General features: G+C 41.6%; 1 protein-coding gene across 2 annotated transcripts in view; it reads right to left on the minus strand.

Moving 5' to 3' along the window:
• Nucleotides 1–2108: 2108 nt before the first annotated feature.
• Nucleotides 2109–18224, minus strand: part of shisal1b (shisa like 1b) — a 37806-nt gene continuing 21690 nt past the window's right edge. The window contains exons 3-5 of one of the 2 annotated variants that reach the window (XM_056416760.1): nt 16319–16532; nt 13348–13650; nt 2109–5470 (exon numbers count right to left, since the gene is read on the minus strand). In XM_056416760.1, coding sequence (XP_056272735.1) covers nt 5470; nt 13348–13650; nt 16319–16532 — 518 coding nt within the window. In that variant the 3' untranslated portion in view covers nt 2109–5469. Of the gene's footprint in view, nt 5471–13343; nt 13651–16318; nt 16533–18224 lie in introns of those variants that run through there. The other variant, XM_056416759.1, reaches the window with a different exon arrangement.

Genomic DNA, 18224 nt, shown 5'->3' on the forward strand with positions numbered 1-18224 from the left:
ACCTACACAAGTATGAAACACATGTATAAAAAATAAATATTAATGAAAACATTTTTTAAAGATTTAAAATTATAATATTTGATGAAGTAAATTGTACACGTCAAGTACATTTTACTTCACAAGTGATAAGTATGGAAGTATGCAACGTCTGATTAGCTGAAAACAATGTGTAAGAAGGCCGAGGGTTTAGCAGGTCAGAGGTCAGAGTTCACAGTCCTGATGGCCTGTCAAAATAAATGTATTCTTTTTTTCTCTTTGTTGGACAATAACATCACTTAACTAGAACGGGCACTCGGTAGAGCGCATACCTTCGCATATCACAAGATTGGGCATTGAATTATGAACATGTTGGCATTAGTTGCATGCCAATTGGATACAAATTTACCATGCTATGGTAAAAAGAAGATTTTGACCTTTGACCCAATCGATCCCAAAATCTAAGCAAATGGTCCCCGGATAATAACCAATCATCCCACCAAATTTCATGCGATTCAAGAAGATGTTGACCTTTTCATGACCTTGACCTTTGACCCGATTGATCCCAAAATCTAATCAAATGGTCCCCGGATAATCAATCATCCCACCAAATTTCATGCGATTCGGTTTAAAACTTTTTTTGTTATGCGAATAAAATGCATACAAATAAATAAATAAATTAATAAATAAATACACAACGATCAAAACATAACCTTCCGCATTTTCAATGCAAAGGTAAATATCACACTGTACAACACATTAGCTAAAACCATACTTTGATCTGGAACTATATCCTTTCTTTGCATCGACTAGGTGCGGTCCACCAATCCAGCTGTGCTCGAGCACTCAAAACGGATTGTTAAAATGCACATCATGAAACATTAACATTAATAAAGGCTTTCCTTCAGATGGATCTTAATGTGGTGTCACTGCCACAGAAGATCTGGCCTGAGCAGACGAGCAACGAGGCCTAATGGAGTTTTAATAGATAAATGTTTGCAGGATGTATCTCGGGCTCCTCGATAACAGCAGGATGTGGAAATCCAGACAACGATTTTTAAATGGAGATGGATGGCAGCAATCGTATTCATGTGCGCGTGGATGGGAAGAGCGTCGGTTACTGGCACGCTGGAAGAAGGAGGACACAGATGGAGGAGTAAATAAGAGAGCGAGGAAGCAGTTGGATGAGCGGGACCTTGACAGAATGATCGACAGAGGCGGGTGAAGGTGGGGAGGAAGTAGAAGTCAGAGCTCATGAGGAAAGCGCAAAGGGACCTTGACAACGTGGTAACGCACGCCGTGGTAACGCACGCCGTGGTTGTCTTCGACGCAAGCGAGCGGCAGCAGGTGTTTGATTTGAAGTAATAACCTGGAGGTCTGACACAGGTCTGTCGTTCTCACCATCGCCTCGTTGCCTTGATGATGTTCCCGTGTGAGCCGGTTTGGGATGTGGCCTTGTCGGCCCGGGAAGGGGTCACCGCCTTGAGGCCGCACGAATCATCTCACGGTGCATCGATTGGCCGTAGAAAGAGCAAACGCAGTTCAATCTGAGGCTTACTTCGGCCAGAAGAAACTCATGAGAGACGGGGAAAGGTTTTCAGTCGAGTCAAACACACGACTGAAAACATCAATAACTCTGAGTCATTGTTTTTCTTTTACCTCACTATCAGCTAAAAAATACAAAGTTAATCAGCCATGCATGCCACACCTATTTTCTTATACTTTAAATTCCTCGAGGGATGTGCCAATACCATTTGTTTTTTAGACCGACTACAACTATTTGCATTTGGGTACTTGCCGACACAGTGTACTAATATGATTATTAAAGTGGTTCAGGGTGTTCCGACTGTGACAAAGTGAATATACAACATGATGCTGTCGCTGACATTTTAACATTCACCTTGAATTATTATTTCTATTTCCAACCATAGTTTTCCACTCCATTGTAATTAAAAATGAACAGTATGTGATTAATTGTTAATTTCAGTTACAGATATTTAGACTCCGATAACCTTTTATTGACCTTTGTCTGTTTCCGGCCTCCGTGGAGGCTCGGCTTTAAAGGCTTAATGAAATGAAGAAGTGTTTTCTTTCCAAAGAGCACCTGACGCAGAGGGATTTAAACACACTGGAAAAGATAAAACTTTATTTCTCCCTGTCGTGACAATACAAAGTCAACAAGTGCAATAACAATCCAACTGAAAACGGTACTGATCATTCTATCTAGTAGTAAATACATAGACAGAACGTGGTGCACATCATCATCATCATCGTCACCATCATCATCATCACCACCACCACCACACCCAAAACGTGAGGTGTCAACCACTACAAAGCTTCTGTGTACAGGTGGGTATTCAACTGTAAGGCAACTGTTACCATGACAACCTGACAGACTGAAACAGACATGTGCCCTCTTCCTCACGTCCCTTTTAATGTAAAAAAAAAAAAGTATTGTTATTTATTTGGGTCGAAGGTTGAGCTGATACGATTTACAGTACCACGTCACACATCAGATCAGAGTCAAACAAAACATCACAAAACCAACTTGGAACATTTTAAGAAACGGGAGAGGGGGGGGGGGGGGGAATCGAATTTGGATGTGAGAGGCAAGTTTTTCTTTACTTTATTGTTAATGGGAACAGACCTCTTTTGCTTTATTACAGGTCAGAACACACATCAAAACCCCTGAAAAATGACATGACCTTAAACACATCAGATGTTCCCACTCATTCAGCATTAGGGAGGAGTAATTAAATCCCCTTTGTGCTGCAGTGTCGGTTAAATAACTCCCCCCTGTGTGGTGCTCCTGGGAATAGCTGAGCAGCTAAGGAAAGAGGGCAGGAGAGGATACTCTTGAACAACTGTAGATCCACGGGCCTTACTATTTCACTTGGAGATATCCTATTTCTCTGCCCCTGAAAGCACGAGCCCACACACAATTACACTTTAGCCATTGCAATGTGATCGAACCTGCTCTAACAACTCAGCAAATGTGAATATTATTGCCGATAGCTGAGGAGAGAAGCCCAGCCGCGCATGGCCCAGGGCGTTGTTCAGAGGATCCACTTAAACTTCACGAAACAGAGAGAGGACAGATATGAAGGCAAGACCCCGGGTCTCGTGGAAGGCCAAGAGCCGACTGAGCAATTAGGGGTACCTCTTGTTAGATTTCAGCGGTTGCACGGACCGGAGCCTCTGCACCGGCGCAGGCTGAGCAGCTGCCACAGCACCAGTTTGCAAGGTGCATGATTGGGACTGACACCTCATTTCTGGTCCGCCCACCTGGTCCTCACACGCTATCGCTCATATACAGTCTGGCTTCTCCTGTTGCAGTATTTTGTGGATTACAGAAAATCAATTTCAGAAGTTCATTCAGATTTGGGCATGAGGTCACTAACTTACGGCGATCGTAGATATGAAACGATTAGTCAGTTTATATATTAGTGCAACTACATTTTTGGTTGATTCATTTATTGTTTTTCGTCATTTTTCAAGCAAAAATGCAAAAATAGTTCCTTAGTTTGAGCTTCTTAAATATTAGGAGTTGCTGCTTTTCTTTTTTTACTGTAACAGTGTAATCCCTTTCAGACCGTACACATTATTAATTCATTGAAGGTTGATTGGCTGATTAAACAATAACTACATTAATCTTCAATTGCACCCATAGGTGATTACAAACAAATACTTGTTTGATTATTTATTTCCAAGTCGAAACTGATTTCCTCCATAAAGATTAGGATATATGATCAGATATGATAGTATAGCTGAATATCCTGGGTTTTGGCCCACTGGTTGAATAAAACAAGCGATTTCTTCAGGAATTTCTGAAATTAATGTACTTTTTACCATATTCTGAACACCTGGAGCAAATAATTCAAAAATAATTGTCTAATTAATTGATAATGAAAGTCATCATTATTTGCAGCTCGACTGGAAAAGTTTGTCTTGAATTATTTCACTTTTCTCCTCCAACTCTGACATAAATTGATGGAGACCTTTTTCAATACGAGTTCACTATCCAGAAATGCTATAGGTCCATTTTAGTAACTTCACCGTTTAAATGTAAGCTAAACTAAGAGTTGACTGACTTTTACATACCACACCATCCCTCTGATTTAGCTACTGTACATTATTGCTGACAGTGAAAGGGGTTTTAATGTGTTCTTTTTAGTTTTTTACATTTTCTATTCCGGCTAATCACTTTCAATTGTCCATTTCCATTGTGGGGTAAAGAGCAGTACTTATAAAGGAACCAAATGGATATTCATTTGCATCATATTGCTAATGGATCTGATTTTCAGGCAGTTCCGGTAATGAGGAAGGGCAAACCAGTCATTGTATGAGGTTACAGAGGCAACTGTCTCGCACTAACTTTATAAGTAATGCTCTCAAATGGACTCCCGGGCTCGACGCCAAGGATTAAGGTTGTGTTTAACTTGACATGAAGCTCCTTGCTGTTGTGAGGCGTCCCTGATCCTCACTATGACGTGTTCACACTCCGAGCGACAAAGCAACAGGCTCACGGTTCATTTACATTTTTTTCCAATAACGACGTGACTACGCTATCGAGAGCTTCAGCAACACTTACACGCTGACGTGTCTGACCACGCCTGTAGCTTCGTCAACAGTTGTGCGAACATGGCATTCATGTTTTGGGTGAATGACCTGAAAGTCAAGATCCCTTTCCTCAGCGTCACCAAACCGCAAGAAAACTCTTGATGGCCGAATGTAAAGCCTTTTGATCTACAGCCGTTTATCTGCATGGCGTTGTGTCCTCGTCAGACACAATACAACGTAGAGGAACCACTTGTTATGCAGAGACGAGATCTAAAACATTTTATACAATATATTATTTTCCCAACATGGCTGCAGAGACATTTGGTGTCTGGTAAGTAACAAAAACATTCTACTCTAAGTGAGATGCTCAGCATCAACCTAAGCTGTTACATGTTCCCGAATGTTAACCACTCAATATATTTCTCTGACTAATTCACATAAATAAATCACCGAATAGATAACCCACAACTGTGTCTAACTGCTACTGAACACGAACTGACACAGCAGTGTAATACACATGTTTATATCTATAAAGATGAGCCTCCGGGCTCGTGAGTCCAGTTCATCCAGTTTCCGCTCCGATCCTTTTCGGATACTCCGGGGCCGCGGACATCTTTCCGGAGGATCACTGAACACCCGCGAGCCGCCGAGTGTGTCGCTCCTCTGCTGCGGCAGTACAGTCCTCCGTCCCTGCCGGCAGCCTTTGTTCAGCGGGGTCTCTAGATGCCGCGTCGGCCTGCTTCTGTCGGTCCATGGGCGTTTTGTGCTCATTAGGAAATGGCAGTAGTCTCTTCTAACGACGGCAGTATGGCGAGCCCACCACTGGCGTTTGTGTCTGTGGTCCAGAAAAGGGGCATCTGTGGGGCCTCTCCTCTGTACCACGTAAGGAAACAAGGTGTTGCTACTCTTCGGTTGGTCCGCTTGCAGAATCATTCTGTCGAGAGAGAGAAATGCAGATAAGTGAGCATTCTAGAGAATGAATAAACGCATAAAAAAACACATCACATCTCTCAGTTGTGGGAGTCGTCCTGTTCTCATGGTTTGTTATCATGTGTAAGGGATGGTCTCTGGGGTCGGATTCTGCTTTGGGTCTTGTTTCTGGTTTTAATTACCGGATCAGTCTTTGCAGAAAACACACGGATTCTACACCGGAAACGTACAACACCCACTTATCTGTGAACTCGAAGGTCCTCTCAAGTCTAAAATGTTGGACCCATGAGGCGGCTGCATTCGGGTGATAAAATACACATGGAGATAACATGTAATTGGCATTTCATAGCATGCATTAAATACAACCGCGCTTCAAGAAAACCAAGCAAATGATGAACAAATGTTTTAAGATCACAAACATTTCAAAGGCATCATTTAAGATTTTTTTCAAGAAAAGGATGTAAAAGAAACGGAGGTGTTTTCATTGCTGCAACTGCCATTTAAAAATCCGACAGCATCATCAAATTCCACAAAGTTGCCACGTGAGTTCTTTCGAAAAAATGTTTTTCCGACGCCTATTGAGCAACAAGGGCGTGGCTTTTAGTTGGCTGAAACGGTCTCAGATCGTGTGCTTAATGATCCACATTGATCTTTATACAGGCCTGGTATTGACTTGAGAATCATCTCAAGGCCCGAAAACACACAGACCAATAAAACTGCAGCTCTGCTTTTTAAAAAGCAATTCGATTTACAGTCTGTAATTCCTGTAAATACTTTCAGCCCACATCTATGAGTCACATCCCGGTCATTTCTGCTCCCCAAAATAATGCAACTACATTATTGATGGTCAAAAAAAAAAAGTTTCCACTTGAAGGTTATACTAATGCACTCCTGAGAAAATGACCCAAATGCAGTTTGCAGAAGCTAATATATGAGCTAATAAGAGATCACAAACACAGCCCGGAAAATAGAATCGCTGCTGCCTCACTTGCTCATGGCGATGCCAAAATATATTCTACAACTCTTAAGGAGTTACACCTATTCTCCTGCTCTCTCCTCTCAGCCCACAGCAGAACTCTGTGCCTGGCTGCCTTTGTGGCATCTATGATGGTAATTAACTCACACCACATGGAGAATGTTGCTTTAATTGGACAAGGTCTTGGCATGCTGCTCTGTGGACAGACACGCCAGGAATAATTTCATAATGCACAATTCTATTATTACCACAGAAAGGCAACCGGTGAGTTCAAATATGGACATGAATATGCAGGAGAAACCGCTCGGCTTTGATCATACTCTGACAGAAAAAAGAAAAGAAAACTGTGGGGAATAAAAAAGATGTGAAATGCCGTTTCAGCTCCTCGAGTGGAGCTAACTGTGGCAAATGTGGTGACTGTGGCTCTGGTGATAGAGCGGGTCGTCCTTCAATCAGAAGAACAATCAGTTTGATCCCCGGCTCCGCTTTTTTTCATGTCGATGTGTCCTTGGGCAAGACACTCAACCCCGGAATTGCTTCCTCAATGCTGTGCTTCGGTGTACGTTTGGGTTTGAATGGTATTTAATCCTGATGGGCAGGTGGCACCCTGCCATCAGCGCATGAACGGGTGAATGACGTGGAGTGTTGAAGCGCTTTGAACGGTCAGAAGACGAGAAAGGCGCAAGCACAAGTCCATTCATCATTTACCCAGTGCCATTTGCTGCAGGTATTTCAGTGTTTGTGTTGGGGATACCTCGGTACAAAGTGATGTTACACATAGACTTAGTGATGGAGACTCCGTTACTGTGTGATAACGCTGAGTCACTGTAGTCTGGCTGTGTTTTACCATTGAGTCAGGTGAATGTGGCGACAGCTGCCGCCTCACCCGGAGGGCTGCATCCTCGGCTTAGCTCAGCCGGCCCAGTTTGAGTGAGTCATTTATGAATCACCCATCGTGGCTCTTTGACATGTTCTGTTGATGTGCAGTGGTGCCATTTGATGTCGCACAACATCTCATGTCACCCTCTTGTATTTATTCAACTTCTGGCTGATGCGAAGCACACAATTAACCAAGGTTGACTCATCCATCCATCCATCCCTTTGTTATACCCACCTCATGGGAGGGCTAATTGGACGAGAGGCAGGGTGCTCTGGACAGATCATATTTAGAATTTTGACAGCAAACAGAGGCAAATAATCGTCTTTAACCTTGCAGCTATATATGTGTAACATAGTCAATCTGGTCTGCATTAAATCCAGCTAAAATGGAATTTACGCCACCTGCTGTGGTTAAGGTGCACTTGCATTTCAATACAAGACGCAAGGGATTGTGGGGGATCCCCAGAGCGACTCGGGATTCCTCAAGAGGTAACGTCTGTCTGATCGGGTCTGTGGGCTATATCGGGATAATAGATAGGAATAGTGAATTAAAAGTGAGCTGGCTTTATTTGTTTGTTTAGTAATTGTCTTAGATTGTATTCGTCATGTTTTCATTAGGTTATGTATTAGTTTTATATGTTTCGTCGCCAGTCATCAATGTTAATAGTAGCTAACCTAGCTAACACGAACGTGGCTCCGTCTCTCTAGAACGGAGCATGCGCTGTTGCCCACAGAAACTGACGACGTCCTCTGTCCCTTTGTATGAATGCAGGTATGTTATGAGTGTGTTATTAATTTGTGAGTTGTTATTACTCTGTTATTGAATTGTTATAAATATGAATAATTAATTAGTTAAGAAAGACAGTTTCTGTTCCTTTTCATTTATTTTATGGTCTTGTAAATCCACTATACGATCACTTTTTCTTTTGTTCACTGTTTTGTATATTATGTAACTATTGAAATGGGTAACGAGAGCGACTCGGGATTCCTCAAGAGAACGGAGCACGCGCCGTTGCCCACAGAAGCTGACGACGTACTCTGTCCCTTTGTATGAATGCAGAATAAACAGTTGCTCCCAGCCTGCCCAGCTCCAGGGAGATTCATTGAAAAGGAGACATCTCACAGGGATTACATATGCACAGCAACTCCTCATCAACACTGACAAACTCAATTTATGTAAAATATATGCAATCAAGCCATACTGAATTGATAGCAGCAGATCAAATAGTTATTGCAGTTCTGAGAGAAGGGAGTGTCAAGTACACTACACAAGGATGTCAAATAAATAATAATAAGCTGCTGCTTCCCACTAGCAGTAATTGCTACAGATGTGAAATACTGGGCAAAGAGGGTTGGCACAAACTGGGATCCTGGCCAAAGTTGTAACGTCCTTTAATGTGCTATGTACGAGAGGACAACCAATCAGGACTTTAATGCTGCTAAGCACTTTATAGCTTCAGCTTTAAAAGGTGCATCGTGTGATGTCGAGCCAGATGCTCCAAAGAAACCGAAGGCAGCATTTCACCTATATTACTGGGTCCATGCATTACACATTTACTGTCATCATTGTTATATAAAAACTAAGAAGCCATCTATTAAATAACAGTAGGGCAAGAATATGACTTAATTAGAATGGGCACTCAGTAGAGCGCAGACCTTCGCATATCACAACATTGGGCATTGAATTCTGATCATTTTGGCATTAGTTGCATGCCAATTGAATATAAATTGACCGTGCAATGGTAAAAAGAAGATTTTGACCTATCCATGACCTTGACCTTTGACCCGATTGATCCCAAAATCGAATCAAATGGTCCCCGGATAATAACCAATCATCCCACCAAATTTCATGCGATTCGGTTTAACACTTTTTTTGTTATGCGAATAACACGCATACAAATAAATAAATAAATACACGGCGATCAAAACATAACCTTCCACATTTTCAATACGAAGGTAATTACTGAAGCTCTGCTGGGTCCAACCCGTGTAATGGCAGTAATAGAAATGTGCTGATCCGGTGGGAGCCAGGATCAAACCCACGGTGCTGGTTATCTTTAATTGCTTTTGTTCACTCCAAAACACAAATAATTGTTCATATTTAGTTTTTACCTCATTAATATTTCAGTCCCTCCTCCCCAACAAAATATTATCTTTCAACCCCTGTGGTACAAATACCTCTCATCAATCATTGAGTGGGACGTTGTTGTCATTACGTGCCGCATTACCCTGTGTCTATAAAGTCACATCTATTGTCACATAGAAACAATGCATTCTTCCTCACAAGTCAGAGTTATCAACAATGGCTGGCACGGCAGATCTGTCGTTTTCCACATGCAGGATATTTTCAATAAAGAGAGAGAGTAATAACAGTTTCCCAGGCCGCCCACACTGAACCCTCCAGCAGATCTGCGGCATACCAGCCTGCTCACGTGGCGATATGGTAAACAATAGGACGACTCACTGAAAGACAAAGCTGCACTTTTTTTCTAGAGAAAAAGATTGCGGCATGTTTTGGGAAATAGTTTGATACTTTGACTTTCTGGGAGGATTCCTCCGATACGCTGGTGATCATTTGTGTTGGATTCCTGACATGCTGTGCGACCGGGTTGTTTTTAGATGCCGTTGCAGTTGCGGGATTTGACCCCAGTGTAAAGCACTATGTGTATTCGTACTGCGAAGGGCGCTATATAAATAAACTTTTACTTACTTACTTACTTACTCTATTTGTTAACATTAAGGCTAACAGATGTTCGACTAACTGGACCCAGTTTTCTGAGACATTACCCTGTAACTTCTCTGGGGATAAACATCTGTACCACCACAAATAAACCCTGGGCCGTGTGAAGACGCACAACATCAGCTGTGGCGTACGTACAGTATCAGACGTGGTTACTTAACACATTTAACACAACTGACTAGATTGTGAGAAGTGCTTCAATGTGTTAAAATGCAAACAGCCTATTCTAGTCTTGCCCCAGAAACTGAGTGCGGCTGAATTTTGCTCCCGGCACTTTCTTTTTTTTTTACTGATTTGATTGATTATCAAAGAATATTCATAGCTCCTGACCTTAAAGGAGAAAAAACTGAACTGAAAGACAAAATATGCAGAAGATTATTACCCCTCACTATCCATTCTGACGCTTTCCCCCCCATCAGTCATCGTCTGCATGAATTATCATCAGTTTAGCATTCTCTCGCTTTTTAGGCCCACTTTGAGCTTTTTACACTTTTTTTAATAAACATCTGGCTTAAAGCTGGAGCGCTTCCAGTGCTGGTCAACCTTGTAAGTCTAGGATAGATGAGTCCTATCATACTGAACTGACTTAATGTCTAATAAGGAGGCTCCATGGGTATGTCCAAGTGTAAGTTAACCACGTTTCCACCAGCCTCAGGATCCTTCTGCAGCATCCCAGCTCCCCTATCTATGACTTGCACATTCCACGCTGCTTCTCAAAACCATTTGTCAAACCTCTGCCCACATTAAATTATCATGACCCGAGAGAGATATCTACCTCAAGCGAGAGACTGTGAGCCTGCGTCAGACAGTGTCGGAGCCGAAGAACTGCATGAAAAATAGACTGCGCAGACGTGTGAGTTTGTGGAGCTTTATTCTGAAAGTCTGAGCAATGGATGCCGAAAGAAGAAGAAGTTCCCTGCGGCTGTTATGTAAATCATCTTATTTTAACAACAGTCGCACGCACCTTGAGACTCCTGTGACTGATCTCAAACGTATTGACGAGATTAACTGAAAGGACAGCAGATGGTGTTTTTCCACAGGAACTCCATGAGAGGTTTCTTGTTTGACTCAGAGTCGAATTGTTCAGTTTAAATAAGACTCAGGGGCCTCGGGCGGGCAGTGCAGCTTTCACATTAGTCTGATCTTTTATTTTCATTTATAATGATAGCTCCCTAATGAGCGAGTGAGACTGAAAACCCAAATTTGTCTTTTTAAAATGAAGTGTATTTTGAGATAATAATAATATTTTGAATTTATATAGCGCTTTTCTGGACACTCAAAGACGCCTAAAGAGATGAAAGACAAACACAGATCGCAAGGAAGCAAGGAAGAATCACAGCAAATCACTGAAATAATCCATCTCAATGTGTGGTTCCGTCTGAGTAACCTATGCCGACTCTGAGAGGGACATATTAAGCAATATCATTGCTCGGCAGTTATCATGTGTGTTTGTGTCCTGTGTGTATCTGTGTGCTCACTGCCCTCTTAATAAGGAATGCAAGTACACAGGGAGCCTGATGTTTGAGCTTCATCTATGTTGGAATGCCAGAAATGCTTCTAGTTTGTCCTGTTGGAAACACGGTTCCACCGTGTTACTCTCTCTACGTGACAAAACACTGAGTACAAAAGAAAAAAACAAGACAAGAAAACGAAACACAGTGAACCTGTGTTAAAAAAGAAATGCGGGAAAAATAACATTTCTTAAAGGGACATTTGAACTTCTTTCTTGGCATCTATTACACTATTACAAACAACAGCGAGAGTCTGCTTTATAATATGCTCAGAAGAGTAGAACAAATGATATGTTATAATAATCAGCAGGGTTATGTAACACACATTACTGTTAGGGTGTCCTTTTGGAGGTCTGTTTAGTTTTTCTATAAGCTCTAAAAGAACTTCAACAAATAACCTTATTGGCTAATCTAATCAAGACACCCATTCTGCCACCTATGTTTCTTTAAAGTATTTTGTCCCAAATATTTTCTGAAATCTACAAGATCTACAACACAGCACCCATTTGAAAAGAAAATACGTCACTTTTAAAGATGGTTATTCCCATTATTTCCTCTCATTATTTCCTCCCATCAAAACAGTGACAAACTAGAACGGGCACTCGGTAGAGCGCATACCTTGCAGACAAAAATGTATCGTGCTATGGGTAAAAAAGTTTTGACCTTCATGACCTTGACCTTTGACCCGATTGATCCCAAAAATCAAATGGTCCCCCCCGGATAATAACCAATCATCACAAATTTCATCGATTCAATGAACATTTTGACTTGACCTTGACCTTTGACCTTTGACCCGATCGATCCCAAAATCTAGTCAACTGGTCCCGGATAATAAAATAATAATCCACCATTTCATTTTTATTTCAATACTTTTTTTTTTTTTGGAAAGATTTTGACCTGTTCAAGACTGACCTTTGACCCGACCCGATCCCAAAATCTAATCAACTGGTCCCCGATATCAACCAAATCATCCCAAATTTCATTTCAATCCTCGTTTTACTTTTTTGAGTTCTTTGTTCTGTTCTGCGACTGACCTTTGACTTTATGACCTTTGACCAAACCCGATCGATCCCAATCGATCCCAAATAATAATCAATCAAACCAAATTTAATGCGATTCGGTTCAATTTCTTTTTTTTTCTTTTACGATTTTTTTATACAAATAAATAAAATAATAAATAAATAAATAAATAATAAATAAATACCTTCCGGCATTTTCAATGCGAAGGTAACAACACCTGGAGCAAACGACAGGAGTTGAGGTTTCATTAAAACAAAAGTATGACTGGCGTGTTAACTGCGTGCCAAATTAATCAGAGCACACACGGCCAAATTGCTCCCTAAATTACCGTATGACTGGTTGCAGATAAGCAATGTCGCCTTTAAACAGAGTCTGGCGCTGTGCTCCAGCTTTTTATTTTGATGTATGTCTCTAATGTATCTGAATTAAGGGTCTAAGTGTGTCCTATTGGGCTTTCTAAATAAAATGGATTTGACTATAATTACTTAATTTAAAGCTACATCCTCAGATTGTCCACTGAACTGATCTACAATCCCAACAGTCTTTTCCAGCATCCTGTCTGTAATGTATAAATCATTACTTGCACACTTCCATCGCTCCTTTTGAGATATTTCCGGTAAGACACCAGCTGTGGTTACCCAGGTGATTTGTGATGTAAATCTTAGTGCATGCTTCTCCGATTCTGTCAACTTTACAGTAGACATGCGTTGCCAGACCGCCGGTTGGCGATCGCCATGTGGCGGACAGTGACTCACCATGCGGTGGATGTGTTGTAGGGCAGGAGTGTGGGGCTGTGGCTCTCTCCTCTGATGCTGTGTCTGGGCTGGTAGTGGCTCGTTAACATCGGCTGGGCCGGAGCCTGGGCTTCGTTCTCCTCCGGCATGGACCTCTGCCACTGACTGCGAGCCTTCTTCAGCCAGCGTCCTCCCAGACCCCATCTCTCCAGGTAGACCCGGCACAGCTCGTAGTTGATGGCCGAGTAGTAGAGAAAGTCCAGGGCCAGCAGCACCATGACGAAGAAGCCGTAGATCCACACGCCGACCAGGGCCGTATAATTACTGCGTGAGAGACAGACTACGAGTATCAGCACGTGTGAAATCTGGGGAAGATGATGATAAACACTCTGGCATGCTCAGAGCTACCATCCAGATATCCTTCAGCTCGGCCCGTATGAAGCCCAGCTATGAAGGATCTGCCAGGTGTGAATGTGATCTGATCATGTGGCAAGACCAGGACGTTCATCATATCCTCCCTAGATTAAAACTAGTTAAATACCCCCCCCCCCAAAATAGGATTAAGAAGCCGTCCATCTGTTTCATCTGCTCCTTCCTAAATTCTACAACACATTTCATTAGCACGATTCACATTTTAATCCATTTGCTCCTCCGCGGTCCCTCCCAAAGTGTGTGCTCCTACTTTTTACATTTTCTTTATGTAATACATGATCCGGGATTTACTGTGGTACTTTTGAACTTTGTTTTCGCACATCCCACATCCACAAAGTGCAGCAATGTAAATCAGCGAAAAATAGAAATAGGAATTTGAGAGGCAGCGTTTTGCCAAAACGCGGATGCTATATATCGGGTGCGATGTCTTTGTTTCTTCGACGCTGAGGACAATTAGTTCGGGAACATCACTCAAATTGAAAGTGATTAGGATGATTCTATTGTACAGGATGAACACAGAGACCGAGACGAAGCAGGATATTACTCCGAAATAGAGATTTATTTGGATGGAAACCCATCTTTTATGTCATTTTGGCACACTTTGAAATGTATTCGACTGCGTTGATTAAAGCACTCAGGAAAAAGGTGATGAACAAGAGCCTCAAGTTGGGCCTTGGGATATTTACCTGCATAAATGGCTCTAAAACAAACATCTTTTATGCAGGCGATGGCACTACTGCACTTAAATCTAATGATATCCTGATCTGCATTTGCCCTTCTTCACCTACACATTTACCGACGGCTTAGTTCACGTGTCTACTCCGGTAATGTGTGCGGGCAACAGGCTGTACATGAGTCATGGCGGTAAGTAAGCAACAACACGTGCTCGGTCCTCGGCGGGATCGATCCTGACCACGCAACTAAAACAAATGTTATTCAACATTCAACACAGCTTCCTCCGAGAAGGAAAGCAGAATCAATGGATTATCTGTCAAAGGTGTTTTGTTGTTACAGTGGCTTTTCTAAAAATGTAATTTCCGCTCTGTATCATTCCATCTACTAACTACATTGTGAGCCACACGCTACAGAGCACTGACTCGTGAAACCCTCAGAAGACAAACGCCGTAGGTTTTTACCTTGACCTGCAGTAAATCTCAAACTCTATTATCATTTTGTCCGTGCAGTGTGAGCAGAGAGGAGAATTATGGGCAGTTTAACTCGCTTGGACAGTGGTAAATATCAGACCGGCAGTCCCGTCGCCCAGTGAGCCGAGATGAAAGAGTGGCTAAAGAGGCCATCTGACACTAAAATGAAATATCATGACCTGCTGCGGGGCAGTGGGTGAACCACCAGGGACTGAGGCATGCTGGGAGGGCATTAGTACAGAGGGCCGAGAGCTCTCGCTGAACGAGAGGCTCATTTGTCTGTGTCCCTCACGGGAATAAATGTGTTGCCGTCTGTATGTGCACTTGTGCTAAAAAGTATCCTGTAATTCTTGAATCTGTGCTCCTGTTTGATAGGATTTCATTTAGCAATACTTCATATACTTATAACAATATATGTTGCTCTCCTGAAGGTTTTTTCCCTTTTTTTCCCCCTGAAGGGTTATTTGGGAGTTTTTCCTGGTCCGATGCGAGGTTTTGGGGCAGGGATGTCTATGTGTACAGATTGTAAAGCACTCTGAGGCAAATTTGTAATTTGTGAAATTGGGCTATACAAATAAACTGAAAAACTGAATATAATAGCCAGCACTTAACACCTGCATGTCCCTCTCACAACACAACTGCTTTCAGCATCTGCTCTTCTCTCTGGTGGTTTTGAATGCCTCTGTAGGTGTGAATCAATGTCAAATAACCCTCCGAGTTAGAGGCAAGCGGCGTGAATCAGTGCAATGCTGTCGAGAGAGCGAAGCGTTTGTGAGTAGTAGACTATAACCAGCTGTTTTTTAAGGAAATGTCATCTCTGAAATCCGTTAGCCGTTCCCATGAAACTATTCTTCAAGAACTGTGAAACCGATGTCATTTGGGGGGAAAGTTCCATCAAAGCCCAAAGAAGAGAAGCGCAGCAACGTGGCCATCAATAACACACTCAATGTGTCGCCTCACTGCTCCTGAACCAGAAGGCATATAAGTCGATATAATTGTAACAATTTGGCGATTGACAGAAAAATTATTTTGATAATCGATTGATAATTTTTTAAGCCAAAATGCTAAACATTCCCCAACCCTTGGGCTCATGGGTCTGTGCCTGCTGGACCCGTTTTGTAATAAATCCAAGGATTTAATTATTCTCCATTCTATTAACATAACTGACTGTCTATCATCATATATTTTGATCTGGATTCAAATGATGGCTGACATTTTTGAAAATGCGTTATGTTAATAATGTCATTTTAACATTTTAATTTGATTATATATTGTTTCATTGTTTTTCAAAATAAATAAAATGGATATAAAACTAAACCAGATGAAATAGGAGTAATTACTGGTTCAGGTACAGGTGTATGAAGAGGTCAAATAAGGTCAAATGGCAGTGTAATTCCATCAATTCTTCCACTTACTTGTGCGCATAACCATCTGAGGTGGTGGTGAGGTTGATCTGCATCACCATCTGGAACTCTATTTCGTTGCAGCAGTATTTGAAGGCGGTGTTGTTGTGGTGGCAGCAGAACATGTAGGTCTTGTTGTCTGTGAGGCGAGGGCAGTGGAAGCCGAAGTGGTTTCCCCCTCTGCGGTCCGAGTAGGGTTCACACACTCGGTAATGAGCGGAGAGGGCTGCGGTTTTGTGGAAGACAAAATTGATGTCAAATTGACTGAGAAATGTCAGACATCAAGTGTTTTAGCAGACAGACACACAAATGTGACTCGTGACCTTTTGAGATAGAGTTGGTGTTTATCTTCCAACTCTGGAAGATAACAACCTTAACTAGAACGGGCACTCGGTAGAGCGCATACCTTCGCATATCACAAGATTGGGCATTTTGGCATTAGTTGCATGCCAATTGGACAAAAATGTATCGTGCTATGGTAAAAAAAAGAGCTTGACCTTTCCATGACCTTGACCTTGACCTTTGACCCGATTGATCCCAAAATCTAATCAAATGGTCCCCGGATAATAACCAATCATCTCACCAAATTTCATGCGATTCAAGAACATTTTGACCTGTTCATGACCTTTGACCTTGACCTTTGACCCGATCGATCCCAAAATCTAATCAACTGGTCCCCGGATAATAAACAATCATCCCACCAAATTTCATTCGATTCGGTTCAATACTTTTTGAGTTTTGCGAATAACACGCATACAAATAAATAAATAAATAAATAAATACACGGCGATCAAAACATAACCTTCCGGCATTTTCAATGCGAAGGTAATGATGACAAATAGCTTAATAATAATAAAACATGGAACAGACAAAAAAAAGAAATTCGATAGAAGACCCCATCTTAAGTAGAGAGGCGTACATGGCCAAAGCTCATCAACCCAGAAACAAGTATTAGATCATTATGTAAACATAAGTGAGTGCTTCTGGATGGAAACACCAAATATGATCCTCAGATTACATCATTTTTTATGGCAGTCCTACTTATTTTTGGCAGTTGGAGTGATATGAGCTGAGAGTACTGAGGTTTATTATTGAGCAATGCAAAGAAATGTGATACTAATAGTACTCATTCAGACAGAGGCTCATGTACATCCATCATCCATCTGCAGCTGTGCATTAAAGTCCGTCCTGCGTTAGGAGACGATACATCTTCGCATTCTTGCTGGCACGAAAAGGAGAAAATAGAGTCTGGCAATTTACGTCAGAAGCAGCTGAGACTCAATCTGGTAATAATGAATCACCAATTTGTCAGAGAAAGGAACCAGATATGATTAGTGTCAGTTCACGGGCTCTCAATGCCTTCATAACTCATCAGTTTCACATTTTTAGCATCTTCACTTTCCAAGAATGAATGCTCTAGTTGGCCTGGGTAGAGACTGTGTAATATGAATAGAAGTTGCCCCAAATTTTAGTTTGTTATTTCATTTTATCCACAAATTATTTAATAAGGAACGGCCTCCTTGAAAGTATAAATCTGGCAAAGATTGGTAAGAATATCAGTGAGTTTCAGAGAAACAACATACGAATAAGACCGATAACACAAAACAAATGACAGTAATGTGATTATTATCTTCGCATTGAAAATGCGGAAGGTAATGTTTTGATTGCTGTGTATTTATTTATTTAATTGTATGTGTGTTACTCGCATAACTCAAAAAGTATTAAACCGAATCGCATGAAATTTTGTGGGATGATTGGTTATTATCCGGGGACCATTATATTAGATTTTGGGATCGATCGGGTCAAAGGTCAAAATCTTCTTTTTACCATAGCACGGTCAATTGTTATCCAATTGGCATGCAACTAATGCCAAAATGTTCATAATTCAATGCCCAATCTTGTGATATGCGAAGATATG

This window comes from Pseudoliparis swirei, chromosome 6 (genome assembly GCF_029220125.1).
Source record: "Pseudoliparis swirei isolate HS2019 ecotype Mariana Trench chromosome 6, NWPU_hadal_v1, whole genome shotgun sequence".
NCBI lineage: Eukaryota > Metazoa > Chordata > Actinopteri > Perciformes > Liparidae > Pseudoliparis > Pseudoliparis swirei.